This window comes from Rhodnius prolixus, unplaced genomic scaffold (genome assembly GCF_049639745.1).
Source record: "Rhodnius prolixus isolate KJV_2025 unplaced genomic scaffold, Rpr scaffold_7, whole genome shotgun sequence".
Taxonomy (NCBI): domain Eukaryota; kingdom Metazoa; phylum Arthropoda; class Insecta; order Hemiptera; family Reduviidae; genus Rhodnius; species Rhodnius prolixus.
The window spans coordinates 33,896,974-33,921,083 of NW_027411582.1; the positions used below are offsets into that span (position 1 = coordinate 33,896,974).

The window sequence follows — 24,110 nt, forward strand, 5'->3', positions numbered from 1 at the left end:
TATTACCAACAAAAAAAATTGTATAATTACATTAATTGTATATTTGAGTACAATTAAATATTTTAATGCAAAATTCTATGACTGTTGAGTTATTAGAAGTTGATTAAAGTACTCATTTAGATAATCAGTTGAATCAATAATAAAAAAGGGAACGCAAATTGCAGAATAAACACTTCAGATAATGCAAAAAAAAACTAATACAACGAAAATTTATACCTTTTTTTTCCATTTAATAAAACATTTACGTTTACGACAAAAGATAAATTTTTATTAAAAATAAGAAACCTCATACACTTACAGATACAAATTTATTTTTTTAAATTTTCTTTATTTCCCTGAATCTGGTAAGAGAGAGAGAATCGCAATCGAGCAGATTTTTTATATTAATACATCATTCTTCCTCCAAAGTTCAATCACACTATTCACAATTTATTTTTAATCATGGCTTTTTCTCACCACCATAGATTTTAACGGAAAGTCAAGTTTGGAGTTTCCCACAGAACAAAAAGAAAAACAAATGATTTTCACAAATTTGGTTTTAGGATTTTCTCGAAAACCGCACGAATGATTTTATATGTATTGAAGCTATAATTTTAGGGTTGTTCTATGGAAGAGTTGATTATTGGATTTTATTTAAATTGCTATTTCAGCGTAATTTACGGTCTTATCTTTTTTGTTTTGAATCTTTTACTTCGGGGATTTTCTGTTTTTAGTGAGGTACTGGGATCGCTTTAAAGTTAAGCTCTCTTCAATGGTAGAAATCAGTTTCTGCAATAGTGCTCTATTTAAAGGTGCTTAAGTGCAGATTTTGCACTTTTTATGTTTTTTAGAACCCAATGTGGCTTTTTTTTTTTTAAACAGCATTGAATGTTATATAAAAGTTTCTATTAATTTTTTTTCTTACCTATCAGAATTGAAAATATTTATTCTATTTAAAATTAAATTTTGGATCATTGAATCTGTGACGAAATTCTGTAGTCCAATGTATGCAGAGAAAAGGATTGTAAGTTTATAAAAAAAAAAAAAATTAACAACGAATTGCTTTATATTATGAATAAAAAATATTCCAATAAAAAATATACATATATTAATATCAGTTATTATTACTATAAAAGCTTCCATACTTCACAGCAACAGATTTATTCATTTTACGATCGATTCCATATGGATTTATATTATAAATCAGATTTTCAATAACGTACATCATCTCTGGAGATACATAATGAAATGATATAGCAGAATTTGAACAACATTCTATTCCCTGAAAAAAAGTATAGTGAGATCATAACTTGAAAAGTTCCAAATATAGTAAAATTCAAAAGGTTGTAATAAATTATTATATGTTTAATATGCTTAATTTTATAAATATAATTATTAATCTAAATTCAAGAGGTAAACCCTGCCAAGACTGGAAACTGAAGTTTAATTTTTGACAGATCAAATTTCAAGTGTTTATTTATACTCAAACCCTAATATTATTTTTGCAACTTTTGTTTACTTTCTTAAAAATGAAGGACAATTACTCATTGCTGAGCGTGCATTGACAAGTTCACTCATTACTTCAATCAATATTAAACATATAATTAATTAAGCGTAAATTCAAGTTACACTACCTCTTTCTGGGGATAATAAGAGTATAAGAAATACCAGAAATCATGAGGAGTTTGTCCTGATATTAGTTTTGTAATAGGTACCAATGGAAAGAAACGGTCTCTTTCAAGTGAATCTCTGGTATCCATCGCTGGTATGCCCAAATTTTCCATGCATTTACCTTAAAAATCAATATTGACCATTTTTATTATAGATGCATTTGGCACAATTTGTTCTGTTAACAAAAACTTTCTTCTTGTAGAGGATTTACGAAATCATCAAGATTACAAATTAGAGGGAGGATTAGAGGCGTACAGGGAGGATGCTAGGTAAATCCACTACTATAACCTTAACTGTAATCCCTTGCGTGCAGCAGACTGTGAAGTATTCATTAGACACTGCAAATGAGAATGGACATGAGGATCATTAGTAAACTATTTTGCCTTTTATTGATGGTTGCCGGTTAGCAAAGAATGTTTACTGAGGATAGTGGGCAGGCTAACTAAAATTCAGTGATAGAAGGCTTTTGAGAAAAACAAATATTCTTACCAGATTCTTAAGATAGTAAAAATTATAATAATTATTATTTACCCATTTCTGTATCCTCATTGCCATCATTTTCTGGTCGACATATCGTACTGTTTGGAATACCTTCTAAAATAAATTTTCTCAAGGCACACTTGCTCAGCACGTATCCTGGCAGAAAAAAAAGAAGAAAGTAATAAATATACAGTAAAAGTAATCGCGCCTATTTTTTCGGAGCTTAGTCAAACTACCAATTATGTGGCGTGAACAAAGGCGGAAGCTCTTTACTTTATTATTAACATTTTTGTCTAACATGTAAAAATTAAGTTTACACGGGATACGAACTGGGGGTCTCCTATAAACATAACACCAACTATATTATCCGTGAAAACGCGACATCTCAGATTTGACTATATCACTGCCAAAACTTCAGTCTTACCTATTCAATTAATTTAAAAAAAACACTAATGTGAATTAGGTATCTAAATTTCACCTTTTTGGTTAAACAAGAATAATAAAATCAAATGAGCAAACAATATGCTGTACTTTATATTCGTTTAACTGTATAATAATTAAATAATTTCTTTTTTGTTTCAGGAGGCATCAAACTATACACTCTCTGGTGTAAACTTAAGTTGTGAATAGTAGAAAATATATTCTCTTTCAATAGTGAGAGTAGATCAGAATATAGTGAAAAGTTTCAACCTGCTCCACCGCTCATGAATCCCTGTTTTACATAATGTTTGAAACGCCATCCAAAATACAGAGCTTCTGTTGTATTGTGATTAGCTAAGAGGTACTTCAAATTTTCAACTATCATATATCTAAAAAAATATTGTAACGTATTAAAAAATATATATATATATATAAATAACAATTAATGCAGAAAAGAGGACTAATATTGTATGAACTTACGTATCATCATCAGCTTTATAAAACCAATCTGCCTGATCGAAATAATTGTCGTAAATATGTGCAAAAGCTTTTTTGGTTTTTGCCCAAAGATTATTTCTGCCTTCATTCACAGACAAAGCTACTGCTGGTAGATTAACATCTGTAAAATGCATTTAATGTCCGGCTGAATATTATAGGCCTGCACAGGAGAGATTTTATTTTTAAGGAGAAACAGATGCCTTCATTCTTTACACAGGATCTTTTGCTTACTTAGACTGCTATTGGACCGCGTCGATTAAAACACTACTTAAGAAATTTAACATAACTCTTGCAGTTTACTGTGAGTATCATGTTTTCTCTCATTTAAAAAAAAAAAATGCACTCACCTCCTTTGGAGCTCATAAATAGCAAAATGTCACAACGACGTCCCCACGTAGCTTTTACATGTACTGCTTTAGTCTTATGGTTGACGGGAGATGTCATTACCCAGCATAATAGTCGTACACGATTCTGGGTTTCAAATGTTTGCTTTTGAGCACTGTTGTTAAAGCTTTTTCCTTCAGGTTGAACTTTACTGAATTCCCTAATTGTTTCTTCTTCATTAAAACGATCGATGAGTATTTCTTTAATTTGTGTTTGATGTATATAAAAATTGTTTAGAAATATATATCCACAAGTGTATCCACATAGAACACCAATGAACAGTGTGACAATAAGCGTACGTTTGTTGACTGTTTTGCAATTAAAACCTGTACAATTTTAAGTAATTTTAAAATTTTATTTTTAGGTATAAGAGTTAAATCGATTAAAGAAAAATTCGAATTTTTGTTTTTTACTGAAAAGAAGCTGAAACCAGTTAACTAAGTAAGCAGGCAAATAGGAGCCTGGCCCAAGCAACCACGAACCCATACAAGGTACGATTTTGCAGCATTCCCTAAAAATTAAACTCATTTAAAAACAAATTATAGAATAGTGCTAAAATATGTTCACTATTTGTCATATATAAAAATTATTTGCTATTAACAAGAAGGGATAAGGAAAATATAGTTTTTGTATGCATCACCTGAATTAGTAGTATTTTAATTCATAATCTTCTCACGCAGTTTCGAGTGCATAAGATAACAGAATGGTACACCAGATCCTGTTTGTTGCAGCACATTCTAATCTTTTTTAAATAAACTCTTTTTGTTCCCCTTAGCATAACCTTATCATGAAAACCTGATTAAAAACTTAATGGTTTGAAAGTGCTGCTGCAGCGGTGAATTCTACAAACATTTACAAGAACACATTTATAAGAAAAGTGACATATACGATTCGATTTTAATTTTACAACTTAATTGATGTCTGAACATAACAAACTTATTTTATTTTCTTATATTATTAGAAAATAATCTTTTGTTCTTTTTCTTGAAATTTGGTTGAACTTGGAAGACTTTAGCGCAGCTTAAGGTTTGTTTTTATATGCTCTCTTAATGATTTAATAAAAAGGCAATGAGTTTTAGATTCTGATTTTAAATTTAATGTTGCCATCACATAGAATTTGTGGATAATCGAATTATTATAACCGACACCCACATTTGTGTTTATAAAAAATACATATTTCCAAATTGGTAGGTGGACGTAAAGCCCGCCTGAAAAAATAGGCATTTACTTTAATTACATACATATCTCCAGGAAAGGAAGAGCGTTTGTGTAAACATTATTAAGGTAATTTATTTCTTTGCACTTGCAATAAAAATATGTATAAATCCACGATTGTTTTTTTTTTTTTTTTTTTTTTTTTTTTTTTTTTTTTTTTTTTTTTTTGGCGCATCAACAGCTGAGGTCATTAGCGCCCGGAGCTTTTTCCAGTGCACTGCCGGCCTCCGGACAGTGTTCTCTCGTTACAGACAACACTGTCCATCACCGGACAGTGAGCTGTAAGAAGCTCCTAGGAAGAGAAAATCTAAGGGTCAGCTGCTGGATTCGAACCCGGGACCTCCGCGTGGGAGTCCAGTATGCTAACCTCATAGCTAATCCCTTCCCTTCCACGATTGTAGTCATCACCTTACTTATTGGACAACAAGGAGGTGGCCTTCTATTATTATCGTTATAGGGAGCACAAGCTTTTCGCCATTCACTTAGGTATTTTTTAAAAACGTTGTATTCACTTCAGATTCAGATAATGTAGACAATCCCTTCAAATTCTCCTTTGTGGGAACGTTTGGACGTTTCTAAACGGAATGTCAATTTTTAGCTTCTTGCTGTTTTTCGCTTTTGAGCTACGAGAGTTCACAAGCACGCTCATGGGACATTTTCTTAAAACTACTCTTTTTTTTACTCTTAAGATGTATATCCGGTAAAAAAACTACATTGCAAATTTGAAATGTTCGCAATCTCAGCTATGGGAACAAAAATAATGTCAAAATTGCTTTTAAAGTACTAAGTTATATATGAAATACTAAAGTATTTTCAAATTTATAAAAATTATTGGGTGCAATTGTAGCTTTTAGAGAATAATATATTTATCTCTAACTTTAGAATTCATACACTAGTATTGGAATTCCCAAGCAGGGTTTTGTTAGTCTGAACGAGATTATATTTGAGTGAGACCAGCGAGTTCTATACCAGTTTATTATAAAAATAAGTAAAACATAATCAAAGCACATTTTAAAAAAACCGCTTTGTAGTCAGCTGTGTATAACCAGCCCTGGTTGTTAACCTACCTACCCTGCTCACTTTGTTCAAAAGAGCTTGTATGCTGGCACCCGAAACTGAAACTAAGGGAAGTGGCAGACTATTAAAAGCACACTGGCATCAGATTTTTAACTCGAGATTTATTGCATTTTTTAAAAAACAATAAGTTTAATTGACGTGTTAAAGGTAACAATGAACACAGTTAAATTTATTTTAAAAGAGGAAGTTATTGAAAGAAAAAAGTACAGTTGCTCCCAGGTCTTACAGAGGGTTTAAGGTTAATGTGTATAATTTATAAGGGTTTTTAGAAGAAATAAGCGACTAACAATCTGGATTACAGGAAAATGAGCACCCAATCAAAGATGAACCGGAGAACTTCGGCACACTGTAACAGTTGTTTCAGTTAAGAAATGAGTAGTTTATGTTTAGTACATATTAACGCTACTCATACTGAATATGTGGTTTGTAAAGCATGACGGGCAATTAAAAAGCCTTACCGTAGCAAATAAAGAATCTATAACAAGACCTATTAATTTGTTTTTGTTCTAAAACTCGTTTATGGGGAGTTTTTCAAATATCTCATTATGCTTCTCTCTAAATTGTTTTCTCAATTTCATAGCAAGTGAAGTTTTGGACAGTAAAAACCATATTTTTGTTGATTTATTTTATTTTTACGGAGCATTAAATAAATATCACATTTTATTACAAAAACTTAAAATTGAATTTCAGCATAAATTACTTTATCAAAATTAATCTATTGGTAAATACAAAATTATAACTAGAAAAAAAAAATCGCATCTTGAATGGCACATTTAAAAATTAAACTTATTTTAAAAATTAATTAAAGAAAGTTTAGAGAGAATTTTTTTATAATTTTTCAGAAATTACTACCACTTACATACATATGTAATTTCCAAACAATACTATTCGCATTCACTATAAGCTAATTACTCAGAGACTAAAAGATACCTTCACCTAACCTGAATACTTCGTCCTGTAAAAGTTGTCATTATAAGAACTATTAAGGTAGAAATATATTCATCAATTACCGTTCATTAAATAAAATCGACCAAAATTTCTTGAATTTGTCTAATGACCTTGAGATTGTAAGCCAATAACTTGCGTGTTAATGGAGGGAAATAAAATGAATATTTACAATACTGATATTTAGAGGTTACCCGAGAAACTATTGTCAAGTAATAAAAAATAAAATACTTTTTAGAAAAAGAAATGCTTTTGTAGTTTGTACTACTCAACTCACATTTGAATCTTCGATTTTTAAGCTTAATAATATATTTGTGTGGTTCAAGAAAATTTGGTTAGTAATTAGCAAAAACACTTGGAAGTAGTTACATATGTAGGTTCAAAAAAACGTCATACAAGTTCAATGTAATGTTTTGTTTACATTTTGTATTTATTAATAGCGTTTAATGAACATCGTAAAGTCAGTTCCTAAACATCATTCAACATTTCCCAAGCATATGCAAAAATAATCTTAAAGTTATTCTTGTTAAATTGGATAATTATTAGTTTTTGGCTGTTATATGAAATTTTATGTTCTTGTAAAAAATGTCTGATATTCTCTTTCTTGGATGGAACAAGTAAAAAATGCAAAATATTAAACGAATTGCTGATCTTTTTTTTTTTACAAAAAAAATTTATTATTTTATTAAAAACACTTTTTAATGTAAGAAAAAGTAGGCTAGCATGTCGAGGTTGGGGTATTTAACAATTTGCAAATTTTATCAACTTGTAGTTAACAAAAAGGCCAGTAAAAACAAATTAAATTTGTATTGCAGAATTTGGCTAAATTGCCACTGAACTTCTGAATCAGTGGTTATTTTCTGTTACAGACTCCAGTCTTGGGGGAAGCTTCGATGTAGCGCCTTATCTAAAATTGACATTGAAGGATATCTTCTGACGCAAGATGTGTACGAATAGGAATACCACAAGCTTACCCTATAAGTCGGATAATGATCTTTTAAGAGGAAACCATATCAAAAGGTATGCAAAACAAGAGATTTTATTTATAATAATTCAAAAAAGTGAACTTTGAAGCTAAATAAAAAGGTATCATTGTGATAAAGAAATAAATTATCCAAATGAAAAACAGTTTTACGAAGTGTGGACATAAAGCGTTCCAACTGTTTTGCAATGTAACACTTTTCAAAATAGTTGCAAAAAACAGTTGCTTTCCTCTATTTTGATGTTTCGTTTCTTTAATTAAAAACAAAAATTCTGCGCATTGGTTTAACGCATTCTCTGCCAATACGCTGGTTTTAAAGTGCTTAAGAAAATCAATTGGATTTAAACAAAACCAAAGCAAAATTCGGCGTAGGAATGGCAACGCAGTGGCTCGTCAATGCCATGCGTGGTTTGTCTGCATGTAGTTGGTGATTTTTATTTTCACGAATATAATATGGAATAGAAACCATACTCCCGTTAAGTGTAGAAAAGAAAACCGTATGGACGTTGCCACCTGCTAATTACTTCGAAGTCATGAGACGGCAAGTAGGTGCGTATCTTACTGCTCGTAGAAGGCTTATGGTCAATGGACTAGGCCCAGCGCCAAGCGTACTATGCTGAAGAATGCTGTACATTACAGGACGTGAATTTCTATCTGTTATGCGCTTGGAGGCAAAAAAAGTCCAAGTCTTGGCTCCTCCCTAGGTCCGGTTGAAGGAGAGAGGGATTTTAATAGATGTATGTATTTGATAGGGAGTCCAGCGCACTGGTGCGTACATTTATTTTCATCTTAAAAATCAAAACAAAAATCTCGGCATAGTATTCATACGAACCGTCTTCTCGATCTCTTTAGTCAAAAAATGGCAAGTTTATCCCGGTATGTGTAAGATTTTGACAGAATTATGGTAATATAAATTTATTATATTCAGTTTCCTAACGAAACGTATTAGAGTTTCTGATGGTGGGCATTAATGCCCGAAAAGAGTGCAACGATACAAACATTTTTTTATAGGACTATCTCTGGCCATTGCCGAAAATCAAACTTCTCCGCGAAACTAATTTTGTTTGTTATTTATTCATGATTTTTTACTTCAGGGATTCATTTGTGAAGTTTGGCTCCCGACCCCTACTATGTTTTCGTCGTTCCATTGGGAACTCCATCTTATCTTAATTCTCGCAATCACTTTTTTGCTCGGGCTCAAATAGGTTAAATCACCTAAATAATTTCTAATTATTCACACACTATACCTTTGTTATTAGGCTGGAATTTCGAGAATTGTGCGAAGTACTAATTTTACTGCTACGCGTTTCAATTTTACATTCTTTATTGCCCTTATCTTTAAGAAAATATTTCAAGCCGATACGTTCAAAGAAAAGTGACAATATGTTGGTTTTTAAGTCAAACATAAGAAATATAAATGCTCCCTGTAAACCATTTAGCAAAATAAAAGGGTACCAAAATTTAGGTCGATGTGCTAGAGCGGCTATCATGCCAAAAGCCCAAGATAATCCCATAATGGTTGATAATTTCACGTACAGCCATAGTCTTGTATATTCTTTTCTGCCAGAAGCCGTAGAAAATTCAGAATTTTTCGACTGTTTTTGAAACCAGCAAACAGTAATTGAAAATAATAAAGCGTTCATACAAAGCAGAAAACTAATTGGTGCGTATAGAAATATGCCCAATCCAATGCGATTGCCGAACCAGCAAACACCTGGCAGTACAGCGTAATAAGGCCTAAAATCTTTTGGCAGGAAATTCGTAAGGTCTGTTAACAATGCGAAGCCAGTAATCAGTGCTGAACATCCCCATGCGTAGAGTGCATATTTTAGATGCGATCTTTCGTTGCATGTGTTCAAAGCAATTTTAGAGAACGTATGCCATATGTCAATGCTCATGACGTTCATCCAAAAGAATGCCGACAAGAAAAAGAAATGTATCAATATTGCGATACCTTTACAAACACTATTCGGCACGGTTACTATTGGTGATATACCCAACAGAAATAGTGACTGAGCAATTATTAAAGCCCAAGATAATGAACTGAGTATACGAGAAGGTAAATTGCTCTGATTAGGTAGTGTATAATAAATAATGTTATGCAGTATTAAACAAAATATGGACACTGCAAGACAGGCTACTGTCAGATATCCTTCAATCTTCAATGTAAGTATATCCGCTTCATTTCTGAAAAAATCTCTTACACAGTTACTATTATTTATGGCACTCTCGCAAATATCAGTCATCTGACAACTGGGATCATTACAGGGCATCTCCCTACATACACCATGCAGTCCATCCCATACACGTTTTGGTAGTGGACAAGAATTCGGATCCCAGTTGAAATCAAATATCATGAACAATGATGGATCTTGTGGTTTCTCCTTATAGGTGAATTTCTGCCAACAGTGCAGTTTTGATGGGTCAACTCCATGGCAGATAGCACAGTGTGGATTTTTGAACACCTGGAAGACAAACATTCAATATTTCTCTTTATCATGTTAATTTTATTTTGTGTTGAATAGAGTTTCACAACATTCCAGAACTATCTGTAAGATAATTAGATTTAACTGCATCAAGAAATGAATTGTTGCTGTACTTATTTATTTATTTAGGTATCCAAAACTTATCCTTCAAAATTGCAATGTATGTGCCACGAGCTAAAAGGTTACATTATTTTAACTGCATGCTTATAAGAAGTATGAGAATATTCTGCCTCTAGTTGAGGATTATTATTATTTTTTAAAATGCTTAAAAACTATTTAATTTATTTTAAATTTATTACATACGGATACTTTATCTCTGACCAGCTGTTGATAGGCGTGGCATTTATCCCTTACGATTACGTCTTCCCAAGTATTGGGGCAGTCTGCTATTGATGGGACACATCTTCTTCCTTGACGGTCTAACGACTTCATGTCAGTCACTAATCTGCAGGTTCCATTTCCTGCTCGCCATGTCGAAAGCCCGGGTAGATATTCACCTTCTTTTATCTGAAACGTCGTATTAAAACACATATTCAAAAAAGTTACAGATTTTTAAACTCGAAGATGATACTTTGACTACGGAGAAATGTTGATTGAACAATAATTAATTGAAATGTTCGGCTGCAGTCATTCGCGCTCCAAAAGGGTCTTTTGTGAAACATTTTTTGTTTTGTTTTCAATAGTTAATATTACGGGCGATCCTAATTGTCGATAGTTTTCTCTTGAAATAAGTTATTTTATGTCAAAAAAAGGGGTTTTTAGAAAATGTCTTTGTGTTTATGTTGTAAATTTAAATCCTAGCAAAAAAATAAACGAAAAATCGAACCTCAATGTTTCAATTTTGAGTTTGAGTTCCTAATGGGGATAGACAGCAATTAGCGATGAAAGTTTATTATCCGAAATTATCATTTTATTGGATTACTTTTTATTAAAAGGGGCTTTTCTTAAAGTACCAATGAAGTATGACTAACTACTTAAGAATATATGTACAGTTAAGGCTATTATGATAAGGTTATAATTCCTTTACCATTTGTAGTGTAATATCGGTGGTATTACATTGTAATACTGATTTCAGAGCTTGAAGATGATTGGCATCCTTATGGCAAATGGCGCAATATACATTAGCATAATATATACCGGTCAAGGAGCTGTACACTGGCATATCCAGGGCATAATGATAATCCTGGACTGGCTGTCTTGCGCACAGAATACTACTGTCGCTGTCCTCCGTACAGCCATCCACTAAGTAGATGCCCTAAAGATTATTGAATTAAATTTCAGTCGTTTTTCCAGATGAGTAGTTCATTATTTTAATCCTATTGTTAACAAATATGCTAGATAACATTCATTAACATTAAAACAATATTGTTAGCAAGTGATGAAAAAAAATTATATATTTTTTAATACTAACTATATCCTCTCTAATTGGTCTACATGTCCACAAAGATCTGGGGATGTTATTGATGTGATGATGATATGGTGGCCAAAAACTTCTGTCTATACAACAGTCATCGTACAACTGGCATTCATCGTCGCAGTAACATTGTGAACGTAGAAAACTGTATAGAGGTATAAAGGTATTCGAATTAAATTAATTTTTCATTAGATTTTGCTGAAAAAGTAAAACTTAAAAAATTAATGTTTTGTAAATGTAATTATTTTAACTTCAGAAAACTGATAGCTCATTCTTAGCCAAACCTAACACTACTATCTAGGCAGTTATATCTAAAACAAGAGAGCATCAAAGAAATTAAAGACAATTTGAGCAATTATTAATTAAATCAATTTTGAAGGGTCAGGGCGTCAACGGCATAAATGTTAAAACGCCTTGAAAAGAAAATCTGGCGCAATGCAGGACCGACCACTTGAAACCGCACTATCACTGGGTTCTATCACTCTTCCCGTAAGATAAGTTATTGCTATCGATTGTTAGATTCGATTCTTGTTGTTTGCTTTACATTGTAATAAAATGTTAATTTGTTAAGATTGAAATTCTCGCAGCAGTCCACTCCGATCAGACTTCTGATAGTTTGACGTAAAGGACGCTTTACTTTGCATAAAAAACCAGCCCGCACAGAATGCGCTCTATTAAAAGGGAACTAACATATATTGCATCTATCGATTAACACGATAGACGTTCGGTCGCAGCGATCCATTTGTTCGAAATTATAAACTTGTCGCACTATGTGGAGATTATTTCTGTGAAAAATGGACTAAGAAATTGTAATACCAATTGAAAAAAGGGAAATATTGGGAATTATTCCAAAAAAAATACAAAAATAAAGATAAACACGGAAGTAGGGAATGAAGATTACAAAAAAACAAAAAATACGCAGAATTGAATATTTCAAGTAAAATTATGTAAGCGACTTTTCAATTAATTTTTTGTTTAATCATTTCTATTTTCCAGGTAGATACTGAAAAGTCATTCTAATAATGTTCGGGATGCTGGAAGCTAAAGGAGAAGAACCAATTTGAAGATTATAAACTTGTACGGCGTGCCGAGCATAGTCAAGATAAATAGGCTCCACTGGCTGCGATGGGCAGGGCATCTCGCAAGCATGTCACCTAAGAAAGGTGATGAAAAGTAAGGATCGGCCGTATAAACTGAGATGGGCCTTATAGTACAAGAGGCGATGCTACAATTCGAACTTGCGGAACTGGAAAGGTATAGCAATCTATTAACCCTCGGACAGTGGAGCGCTCACACAGGTATCGTGTCTAGTGATGATCAACTTCCTTAACAACCCATATTTCGTGACGAGAAAGCTCTGTTGATATTAGCTGTGTACTGCGCCCAACCTTTAACCAAAGTAAGGGCTTTACTGGTTTTCTTTTGTTTTTCACAATTTTATGGAAAAGTCTGAAAGATTTTTCTTTAAATCTTCACTAATTAATGGTACTAGTTGAACTGATATTTTCTCAGGTAAATGTATTTTAGTGGAATGTGGAAGATCGTTAACTTCAAGTATCGACCAAGACTAAAATTTAAAAATATTTAATTGAATCAGCATAATTTTAAAAATATCATTTATAAACTGAAAGTGAAATATTAGAACATTTTGGAAAATGGAGATTCCAATAATACACTCACTGGTCTATACTTAAATGTTGTGGTGCGTGTAAAAATTCAATACTTCTATTTTGGCAATAATCTCTTCTGCCACAATTTCTAAACTGTTCCAGGATGGCGTGGGCGGTCCCTGACAACAGCCATATCCAGCATAGAGCAGCGAGCATCACATACTGCCTAGAAAAAAAAAACAGAAGTTGAAGTACCTATAAGGATTCAAAAGACATGATGATCAAAGAATTGTAAGTTATTAAAACTCATTATTTAATAATTAAATATTTTCAATTGAAATTCAAATTTAAAAAGATTTCTACGCATCAGTATCCGTTACAGAATGAATATAAGGAAAAATTTTGCTCATGCAATACATATTATGCTCTACAAATTATTTAATTTGTTTTTTTAAATAAAACTATATCAGTTTCTACATTACGTCATAATATAATAATTATAACGAAATAAATATTTATTTATGGGAATCACTTGAGTATGTATTTCAGTTTGTTTACTATAACTATAATATTTGTAACCACTAATGTAGATATGTTTTTAGTAGGGTTTTATTCTTCATCTCAGGTTTGCTGATTATTATTTACTTTTCGCCTTCAAGACCTATATTTCAGAATTTCCATTTTGGATTTTCGCACTGAACATAAATGTTGAGGACCCCAAAGTAAAGTAATGTTTTTTTTTTTTTTTATGAAAGTATAAAAGTTTAAAATCACAGGAAGTCCAAATTGTTATTTTACTTTAAGTGCCACCAAGGGTCCCTGTACTTTTGGTCACAATCGATCATGAGGCGTCATTGTAAAAAAATCGTTTGAGCCATTTTCAAAAATCCCTTTCGTAATTTACTGCTTCCGGTTAAAAGATTTATGAATAGATCTCGTGCTGGTACTCAAACGAATTATAAAGTTTGTGCTTTTGCGATTTTTAGACTCTATTTCATTTAAAACTCATTTAAAGAAATGAGAATGCGAAAGCATTTAAGGGGTCATCATATCCGTATTTTGGAAAGAAATCCTTCGAAATTATGGTAAAGGACAATCATTTCGATAGTTCTCATCAGATTATTTAAATATTTCTGAATTAGAGGTTTCATTTCACGTTCTATACTTAATTACTTACGGACTTTAAGTAATTATTTTCTCTTTACTTTCAGATATTGTTCCTGGTATATTTTCCGTGACAGAGATATCATACCTGGATAGTTGAATTCTCAAAAGGCTTCTCAATGATGCCTGTCTTCTAAATATAGAATTTAATAAGAAAGAGATCTTATCTGGATGGACAAGCTTATACTGTGCTAAACAACAGTTTTATCAGGTATGTCGGATCGTAAAGTGCTTTGATTTTTCTAAAAGAAATAAACATTCTGGAATTAAAGGTTCACACGATTCTATCGTTTCATTTCTCGCCATTCTGATTGACAGGTTTTTTTTAAATGCATTTTTCTTAAAGGTCGGCAATCGAAGAATCTATTTGAACTATTTGAAACTATATATAGAAGCGGTAACGTCTTCAAAAAAATAAATAAATAAAATTAGTAGGTTTAATTTTTGATCGTAATTGGATGGAAATCTTTAGAGCGATTTTTCATGAAAATCGTAAAAAAAAAAACTACCTTTTTCTTTTTAGTTAGCCGATTATCTTCCAAACTGGTATTTTAAACTATTTTATCTGGAATCTATGGTTAGCAGAATGTATGAGTGTTTTGAAATAAGCTTTTAGTAAAACTTGAGATCATTGCTCTTCAGGAATTCCTAAATACTTAAATTTTCCGACGACAGAACTTGACCAAAAATATCACATCCAGTATATTTCAGGAGTCCTGACGAAAACCCGGTTTCCTAAAATTTTATTCTGCCCTAGAATCGAAAAACTGGGCAAAAGGTTATTAAAATCTTATCTGAGCATTCACACCTTCTATCAGAGGCTGTTCAATCGACTTATAGGCAGTATAGGCGGGAGATTGTGCAAAAGGATTAAAATAAGAAGGAAGTATAGTGTAGAATTCATGATATTTTGACTTGGCTTGTTGTAAGTAAGGATGTTGACATCATTGTATAGAATATATATAATGTATGTTATATAGAATAGTTATATTATATTATGTTATATTTATTATATTATATTTAGTTATATTATATTATAGTTATAGAATGTGTAGATTTGTTACTTTGAAAAGAGCATCATCTTTCTTTCGGAGAAGTTTTGACTGATATATCTGTAGGTCAGGCTGGACACCACAGCTCTGATCGTAACAACTGGTTTTAGGATAGCCACGTCCGTTAGTGTTTATGTTTTATGGGGAAATATAGAACTGCGACCAGATAGTCCATAAAGATGATGAGCAAGTTTAGTCACTACTTTTGTTTTGCATCTTTTGTGTGGGTTTCAAGAGAGATATTTTTCTGTGAAGGGTCCGAGGTAGTTATTCAGATCAATTGCCATTAGAGGATATTTGTTGATGAAAGAAGGAGAGGAATCCTGCCGGAATGTAAACTGGCATCTCATGACAATATTTTGGTACAGAAAATTTGACATGATCAAGATCATTAATAAAATAAATAAATAAAAACATTATTTTATGATAAGTGATCGGATTTCCTTGAGACAGTTTTAAAGCATGACACAGATGAGTTCTGTCAACGCATATTAATCACTAATAAGTAATCATTCAGGAAGTAAAGAGAACTCTGTGATGGAAGTGGAGTGCGGCTATTATCTAGATCGAGTCGTCTTTTGTGGGTGTTTATTGTAAAGAAGATGTTCTTCACTCTTTTGAAGGCTTAAACTATTAAAAATTATTCAAATAAGACATAAAATTGAGTCATCAGATTTCAATAATCATGGATTATTCCTCGCATTTCCAAATAAATGTCAGATTTGCGACTAATCGTAATAAATAATAAGGACATTTTTTTTTTCTTTTTTTTAAAAAACTTATTTGGCAATCCTTTGAATATATTTGACCCACTTTCCAAGGACTCTGTTGCAAAAATGTAATGTGTTTATTTGGCCAAATCAATAGATAGTGGGGGGTAATTTTGCGTCAATCCTTAAATATCTTTTTTAAAATTGGATTTTAAGTTGGGGGAGAAGGGTAAAACTTGGCTAATTCTTAATGTTTTCTCGCCACCTGTTCATATTAAAAACTACCGAGACGAATATAGGGTGACACAGGTGTGACTTAAAGTTATTGCCAATTTTTTTCAGTTCTGATTGAGCCTTCTTCTCGTTCTTCGTAATGGAGCTGCAAATTTTCCGAATAGTTCGCATTAATTGACTTGACAGAAAAGCAATTTGTTCTGTGCTACCAGAATACTAGCAGAATAATTACATACTGTTGGATATCACTGCGTATCCGACGGGAAGATATCACAATCAAATTATCTCAAATAGGAAGCTCTATTTACAGAATGTATATTTCAACTTTTTTTTTGCGTTTTTTCTTAAAAGTTTTTGTGTATCCTTTTATTTCAATTAATATTTTGAGAAAATTTGGATTTTACAAGGATGCTGAATGATTATATTGGATCTTTGTCTGGATTCAGCTCAATGATATATCTCTAAATGAGATATGTTGCTTTACCATAAGTGAGAAAATTCTTTCTTTTCTTTTTTAATTTCCACTACAATTTTTCTCTTTGACAGTTCTAGCGGATTTTCTTTCTTTCCATGTTTAGATTTTTTATTTTTTTATGGTGGTTCGCAAGTTCAAATTGATGTTACGCTCTAACTTGACTTTTTTTTTATTGCAATATTAATGATATATAAGTATTAGTGCATTAAATAAATCTAAATTTAGGAAACACTAAAGTGCGGTTAGCATTGCTGTTTTTAAATTGAGTAGAAACGCATATTGATCAGATAAATTGCGAACTAGAAGTGACAATTGACAAACTCAATGAGTCGTTTCTATCAATTTTGTAAAGAGAGAGAAGAGAAATATTAGACAGCGGGTGGGAACGGAAGCTGTTGATTACGGCCAATTAGCAAGGCGACAAAGAACAATTTTATTAGGGAAAGAGAGAATATTATTTTTTGTACATTCTATAAAGTTATTACGCATTGCTCTATTTTTTCTGTCCAAAAAAGAACTCGAATCCTGTCACATTTTCGAAACTGTGTATATCTAATGGAGAAAGAGAAGCATATTTTTATCTCTTACTCCTAATCTTTCTTCCCATCTCTTTTGTGTTTGAGAGTGTTGTATTCCTTTTCTTTTTGTTTACTTTTTATTTATTTATTTAATAGTTTCCGCAGTATTAATTTATTTTTAGCAGCAAACGGGGTGGGCTAAAACATTAATCTTTTAACTAGCCAGCTGGTCAACGTTAAAGTTAGTATTATCACCTTCTGTAGGGGGAAGAGGACCATTAACTTCTTTAGGGATCATAGCGTCTCTGCGCTATGATATCCTAGTCTAACAATATGACTTTCAAACCCCAAACTCTCCCCTTCCCCTCATGCACTTAACTTAGGGACTGCAGAGATATTCAGTTGACATATTCTATTTTGGTTAGCAAACTCTTAACTTCAAAGTCGCCCAGATTCTAACACCATCTACTATGGCTCCCTAAAGTGTATTATTTCATGGAAGTTGCAGAAGATCGATTAAATTTTTGCAGATGTCTTAAGACTTGATAGCATTAATAATACTTAACATTGCTGAGAACACAACTATTTGGCTTAAAGCAAACTGAAGCGTCTGAAAAAAAAACTACATTTGAATCCAAAACAACATAAGAAAGCTGAGTGTCTGAAAAGGAATAATAAAGTTAAGGCTTATAGCGTAATTTAAAAAGAAAAAATCAACATAGTTTGAGCTTTCTCAATGTATCAACTGTTGATTTCTTACTCGGTAGGCAAAAGTACCGTAATTCAATTGTCCATAATTTTTTTACCATCAGTATAATCTTATTTCTTGAAAAAAAAAAAAAAAAAAAGACGGCAGCTTCTTTGCATTCCCCGACAGTTTGGCGTCCACAAAATGACATTTAATTTTGGAATTACTAGCAGCTACCACGTGGTCAATGAAGGGCTAATTTGAAAAAAAAAAAAGACTTGGGAACTTTTTATTTATGTTTAAATCAAAATTACATAATCCAAACGTCTACAAAGTAAATTATAAGATCCATAAGGGATCCAAAAATACGTTTTTGGACACCATTAGATCAACCAGAAGTGCCGTTAGTTTTTCTCAAAAAAATCACTTTCACATGTTACTTTTATTTCCGGCAAAATTAATTTTATGAGTTACTAAACAATATTATGGCTCCGCTCTGAAAGTATCATTTTAGTTTATTAAACAGTTCTAAAAATGATAATCATTAAATATGTTGCCAGAATTTCAAATTGGGAAGACACAGGTGACTGGAAGTGTGATTTTTTCGATGATTCTCTTATTTTCTAGTCAGTAACGATGGGTTTTATTGGAATTACTGATTAAACTCTTTTTTTTTGGTCTAACAAAGTCAAAGAACCATGATCTTGATCTGTCAATTGGAAAATTTACATTATTACTTTAATCTTAATTTTATTAAACTGGTTAAATAGTTTTAGTAATGAGCAAGAACAAAAAAAAAACTGAACCTGTTATTATAAAGAAAAAAACAAATCAGAAATTACACAAATTTAAATTTCCAGATCTATAATGACTTTGAGAAGTTCAAGGTTGATCAATGACTAACAGTTTTAACATATTATAAAGTGAATTTAAAAAAAAAAACAGAATGTAACCAATTTTATTTTACATTTTGGTCGTTGAATTGTGAGCGGACGATCGCCACTGGACAATGGAAGAGTAGGTACATTAAAGCTGTGATAATGGCAAGCCTTACAATTGATAAACCAGGCAGGTTTTTTTTTTCAGGATGAATAGGTTATAACATTGAACAGGTTACGTAGCGTGAATGAATGATTTGAAAAAAAATTACATGTCTTCAAACTTTACCCCGGAACTCTCACTAGACTCCTGAGTCTAATTGAAATAGTAGGTCTGACCAGGAGGTGATCTATCTGATGGATTGCAATAGCTTGGGTTGTGGTGTCGCTAGATCCCTAGTTCAGCTCCTTGAATCTGATCTACCAATATTGACCACTGCGTTCACGTAAGGTAGTAGCCATTTCATAAAGTATTGTTTTAATTTTATTGGCCTTAGAATTTAGTTAAACTCTGCATTTTCTACTAACTATGGATCGTCTCAATTTATCTTCACTTATGTATGTCGATTAGTTTGTTCTTTGCAGCAAGACAAATGTTTCTGTAATTGTGTATTTGTAAATGAATTTTTGCTTTTGATGTTGAGAAATTTTCATATTTTTCCGTCTCGATTTCTCATTATCTTGTAAGAGATTTCTTGCGTTAAATACCAATCTTCAATTTTAAAATCAGCAGCGACAACAGCTTTTGTGTAGTCCAAATAAAAAAATCATCTCCTTTTGAAAATTTCTATTTCCGGCTCCAAGCAAAGAGCAGATTGGACAAATGAATATTGTCTGTTCTGATGACACAAACACAAGTAAACAAATACACAGTTTTTTCTTTTTAGAGATAAACAACAGAATATCAAACATGAACATTTTGCGTTTGTTGTCGAGTTATACAGTAAACACACTGTAGAAATGGATTAAGAAGAATTTAATGCCATTTTTCAGTACCCTAAAATTGGACCAGAAAAAATATTAAGCGTAAATTTTTTTGTTTAAAGTATTTAATTTTTTCACCAAACTTTGAATGTTTACTTAATGCTTTTTTGAGCTTCATTATAATAATATTTATTTGACTTCACTAGAGGTTAGGTTTCAAAAGATTAGTCAAAAGTTGTATTTGAGATTACTTCATCTATCCTACAGAATCAGCATTGTCATCACGTATGCAAGTCCGCTTCCTTTATGGTGCCCTCTGACTTGATAATGTCCCTTGAAGAAACCTATCACCATGTGGAGAACTTATTCAGACTGAAGCTCGTCTGAAATCTCTCCCGGTTATGGTTGGCCAGACAGAGATTTACCTGCCTCTAAGGGGAGTTGACGTCATCTCATGGCTTTACTTAGCAGCCAGAATGTTTTCTTTATCCAGGTTCTTGAGTTTTTCCCAGGTACTTCCAAATGCTGTTTTAGACTCTTGACTTTGCCGCTATAGTTCACCTAATTTAATGGACAAAATGAGAGTTATCCTTTAAAGGCATTTCTTAAGGAAACCTTAAGGATTCATTTTATAGAAAATCTCATAAAATTAAAAAAGTCCTTCCAGCTATGAGGTATTTTCAGTGGACCGATTTTGCTCGATAACTTATCTTAGTATCCTCTGGTGTTACACAAAATAAGTATCAAATTTGAACTTTCTGGATTTTTTTTTTTCTATTTGCTGTGACCGAATTATGGACAGACCTCTTTGTAAAAACCACTTAGTTTCTGTTCAAGATTCCTTAATATTATTTTAGGTGAAAACTTAAATTAAAAACTCTGCATTATTGTAAATTATCTCATTAAAAGGTTAAGATAATGCCAAAAAAAAGCGCGACTTTTGCGCGTTATAATTTGTACAATTCAAATTATTTAATTTCTCATATATATGAGAAATCTGATATTTTATCAGAGATGAATCAATTTCTGTGCACGGTGATCTCTCGTTGGTACATCCGTAACCAGATAATGATATTTTGATTAATTTAAACGCGAATGAAAGGATATTTGGAACATTGCTCCTTGATTTCTTGGCTTGTAAAATAGTAGCGTGTGCCAACAAACCCGATGCCTCGTTTAATTTGAATAGTTTTGTAATATAGAATTTTCTTTATAAAATATTTCTTGAGATGTTGTTGAGTAAAGACTAAGAAAACGGACTTTAACCTGAAGTTATAGTTCCGTTTTTGTAACGCTTTTCCTGCGAATTCGGCATTGATAATGAGTGATTGTTACTTATCAAATAAATGGTTCGATAAAATTGAACTGAAGTTTTTTTTTTTAACTTATTGCGAACAGAAAAGTTTTTTAAGAAAAATTTTATTAAGGGCCAACCTTATTGTGTGGGCTCTTGAAGTGACAATAACACATTTACGTCTTAGAGAGAAAGTACAAGCAAATGTGCAGATAAATTCAGATTGAAATGAACTTTAAACTAATCTTTTATTTCTCTTTAGTACAACTATTGGAACAAATAAACACGCATTGATGAATATAAATGGAATAGTGCCATATTTTGATTTGGAAAATCAGAGATTTGAAATTTGCTAAAAATAATATAATCTGCTATAAAAATAATAAGCTTTAGTTAAATATGATTGTTCCTGTTTACTGCCTCTTATTTATGCGGGAGGAATGTCTGATTTTTGGGATAAAATAGTTACTAGAATACATGTTACAGCTTGATTTTGAAACTTTTCCCGATATATTATACTAACAATGACGCCAAACTGTACTGAACCGTTTTTTGGGCTTTAGTTAAAATATAGGGTAATAAAGTACCAAATAATGATTTATAAAGTTTCATTTCCATCAAAACTGGACTCTGTTCCCAGCAAAACTTGTAACGGTAGTTTTACAGTTAAGTTTAATTTATATATGTATAGATTTTGGAATCCTATAAAAAATTTTAGCCACTCAAACTTATTATTATTATATTACTTATAAAAATGATTTATATCAGATTATTTACAATGCATTTTAATGAATATTAGCGTTTGCATTGAATTGCCATTTTTTTAAAAAAAGTTTAAGACACTTATACCTCCGAATCTTAATTTCAAATAAAAAAAAATGTACTTAAGGCAGGGCTGGATTTAGATGAAAAGAGGCCCTAGGCTATTCCACTTATGAGGCCCTTTCACCTCCCATTTTTAAGTTTGTAAATTGCATGAGTGATAATAAAATCACATCACTACTGTGATATACATATATATCAATGTGTTAAATGAAACATGTTGTTATTGCTACTGTTTTTAGAATAGTATAATTTTAATTTTGCTAACAATTTTAATGTAGACCCCTCTTGATCTTGATCCCCTAGGCCTAGTTAGCCTGTAGGAAAATCCGGCCCTGACCTAAGTTATACAAAAATATGAATATGGTCAATTTTTATTTTCACGTTAAACGTGAAGACGTTCTAGTTTCGTCTTCAAGGAACAGGGCGATCTAGAAGGGATCCCAGTCTAGCGATACTCAAAAAATTAAAGGCTAATAGTAGTTCTAAGTACCCATTTTGAAAAAATATATATATATATATTTTAGTAAAATCGAACTTCAAAGTTTGATCGAATTTTGAGGCTAACATTCATGTTAAATAGTGATCTTGGTGGCCTGATATTCATTGAAAATAATATGATAAGCAAATATCTCAGCCAAATCAGTTGTAAATTATTATTAATTAGAAGATAGCCTAAAAATGCAGTTCTCCAGCAAGAATTCAAATAATATGAGATTGTTGGCTATAAATTTTGTTTTCTTTGCCCTGAGAGATTTTAAAACAAATTTTCTTCAAAGAAATTGATTTTAATATTCAAAGAGATATGCTATTTTAATCTATTTAACAGATCTCTGCTTGATTTAAAAGGGATTTATTTTGTATTAACAAAATATTAATTCTTAGATAACTTTTTTTGAGATACAGAAATTTTTGTGAACGTGACTTTGAAGAATTTATACTAATAATAATTTTAATGAGAATGGCTCTAAATTATTTTAATAATTTCGTGCCATTATTGTTTTAATTTAAAGAGAAATTGATAGTATGCATTTAGATTCCCTATTGATGCCGAAAAAGTGGGTTCTAGAAAATGGTTTGTAAATGTAAAATAAAATAAAAAAAATCTTTAACTATCCAAACTATCCTCTAAATGTGTCATTTCATTGCAAAATCTGCAATTGCACCAATGATTAACTAAAAGAAAAATTTGCAGATATATCTTACCTTAAAATTATTCAGAAGAAAAAAATAATTATTTCCAATATTAAATTTTAATTTAGATTTTTATTTTTCTTCTCTTCTTTTTCTTTTACTTGTAGTTAGATTTTCCACAAATTCACTATTACTACAATCATATCTTTTTGAGAAAAACATGTGAAACTTTTGTCTTTTTTTTTTTTAGAAGAAATGAAAAGAAACAAAAAACTAGTGAACTATGGAGACAAAGCGGCGCCAAAAGGACGTAGTTTTGGCATGCACAGAATACTGTACCGTCTGGTTTGGCAAGGACTGACTGAGGCGGCCTGAAGTCTACATGTGAGGGGGAGAAACTATAGAGATACTACAAATGTAAACACAACTTTAAGGAGAACTGGTTTTTAATAAATATATATATATATATTTATGTATAGTAATTTTTTTTTTGTTGCTCATTTTAAAACTAAAAACTGGTTCATTTTATGGTTTTTATTAACAATTTTATTTACCTGCTTATAAGGCCAACGGCAGTGGTAAATCTCGACCTATCCACTCTACAGAGACCAACACTGTTAACCGGTGATGTTGAATGATTCTTCATAGTGGAAGCATGGATCTCCAGGTTGCCCTGGGCAGTATTTTGTTGCTATCTATTATTTTGTATGGGTGATGTGTATGTGTATGCGTGTGTGTGTGCGCGCGCGCGCGCGTAGGTGTCTATCTGTAGGTGGTGCGTAAGTCTGTGTGATAATAGCGCTTGCGCTATCCCATTGGAACTCCTTGTAGTTTCTGGCTATCATCGCCATTCTTCCTCCTCTTGTAGAACTGGCTACCATGATTCTGTCGCAAGAAAAAAGTCTCTTAAAAACTTCTTTTTTTTATCTTTTATTTTCGTTGTATGTCGCATATTTACTTAAAAGCTTGTTGACTGTTAACACTATCGTTAATGGAATAGGAAGGTTCTTTTAAATATGTTACTCTATTCATCGTAGTAATTGGAAGTAGTGAGTT

At 31.8% G+C, this 24,110-nt stretch overlaps 3 protein-coding genes across 7 annotated transcripts in view; 1 reads left to right on the forward strand and 2 right to left on the reverse strand.

Moving 5' to 3' along the window:
- Positions 1 to 1,027: 1,027 nt before the first annotated feature.
- On the reverse strand, positions 1,028 to 6,865 carry LOC141447497 (glycoprotein-N-acetylgalactosamine 3-beta-galactosyltransferase 1-like). Of its 2 annotated transcripts, XM_074115113.1 has the most exons (8): positions 4,073 to 4,274; positions 3,846 to 3,943; positions 3,396 to 3,758; positions 3,031 to 3,169; positions 2,821 to 2,939; positions 2,182 to 2,286; positions 1,614 to 1,771; positions 1,028 to 1,261 (listed from the first exon to the last, which is right to left on the reverse strand). In XM_074115113.1, exons 2-8 carry the CDS (start codon positions 3,916 to 3,918, stop codon positions 1,094 to 1,096), a joined length of 1,125 nt encoding a protein of 374 aa, XP_073971214.1. In that variant the 5' UTR covers positions 3,919 to 3,943; positions 4,073 to 4,274; the 3' UTR covers positions 1,028 to 1,093. The 2 variants fall into 2 exon arrangements, with proteins under 2 accessions (XP_073971214.1, XP_073971215.1); XM_074115114.1 differs by lacking the exons at positions 3,846 to 3,943; positions 4,073 to 4,274 and adding an exon at positions 6,735 to 6,865.
- Positions 4,765 to 23,907, reverse strand: LOC141447488 (uncharacterized). Its single transcript, XM_074115094.1, has 6 exons — positions 23,609 to 23,907; positions 13,232 to 13,387; positions 11,549 to 11,696; positions 11,165 to 11,392; positions 10,441 to 10,644; positions 4,765 to 10,116 (listed from the first exon to the last, which is right to left on the reverse strand). Exons 1-6 carry the CDS (start codon positions 23,698 to 23,700, stop codon positions 8,893 to 8,895), a joined length of 2,052 nt encoding a protein of 683 aa, XP_073971195.1. The 5' UTR covers positions 23,701 to 23,907; the 3' UTR covers positions 4,765 to 8,892.
- Positions 11,568 to 24,110, forward strand: part of LOC141447499 (uncharacterized) — a 52,476-nt gene continuing 39,933 nt past the window's right edge. For 2 of the 4 annotated variants that reach the window (XM_074115121.1, XM_074115124.1), the window contains exons 1-5: positions 11,576 to 11,714; positions 12,548 to 12,950; positions 13,324 to 13,452; positions 14,373 to 14,536; positions 23,305 to 23,471. The gene's annotated coding sequence lies outside the window, so the exon portion shown is untranslated. Of the gene's footprint in view, positions 11,715 to 12,547; positions 12,951 to 13,323; positions 13,453 to 14,372; positions 14,537 to 23,304; positions 23,472 to 24,110 lie in introns of all 4 variants that reach the window. The other 2 variants (XM_074115122.1, XM_074115123.1) reach the window with 2 other exon arrangements.

Bases quoted from the DNA above. Each gene is read 5' to 3' on its own strand.
- LOC141447488 (XM_074115094.1), bottom strand. From the start codon at position 23,700: ATGAAGAATCATTCAACATCACCGGTTAACAGTGTTGGTCTCTGTAGA. The intron at 13,388-23,608 runs GTAAATAAAATT...TTTTTTTTCTAG, and splicing joins GCCGTTGGCCTTATAAGCAG to GCAGTATGTGATGCTCGCTG. The intron at 11,697-13,231 runs GTGAGTGTATTA...ACCTCTATACAG, and splicing joins CAACATTTAAGTATAGACCA to TTTTCTACGTTCACAATGTT.
- LOC141447497 (XM_074115113.1), bottom strand. From the start codon at position 3,918: ATGGGTTCGTGGTTGCTTGGGCCAGGCTCCTATTTGCCTGCTTACTTA. The intron at 3,759-3,845 runs GTAAAAAACAAA...AAAATTGTACAG, and splicing joins CTGGTTTCAGCTTCTTTTCA to GTTTTAATTGCAAAACAGTC. The intron at 1,772-2,181 runs GTAAATAATAAT...TTGATTTTTAAG, and splicing joins CAATGAGGATACAGAAATGG to GTAAATGCATGGAAAATTTG.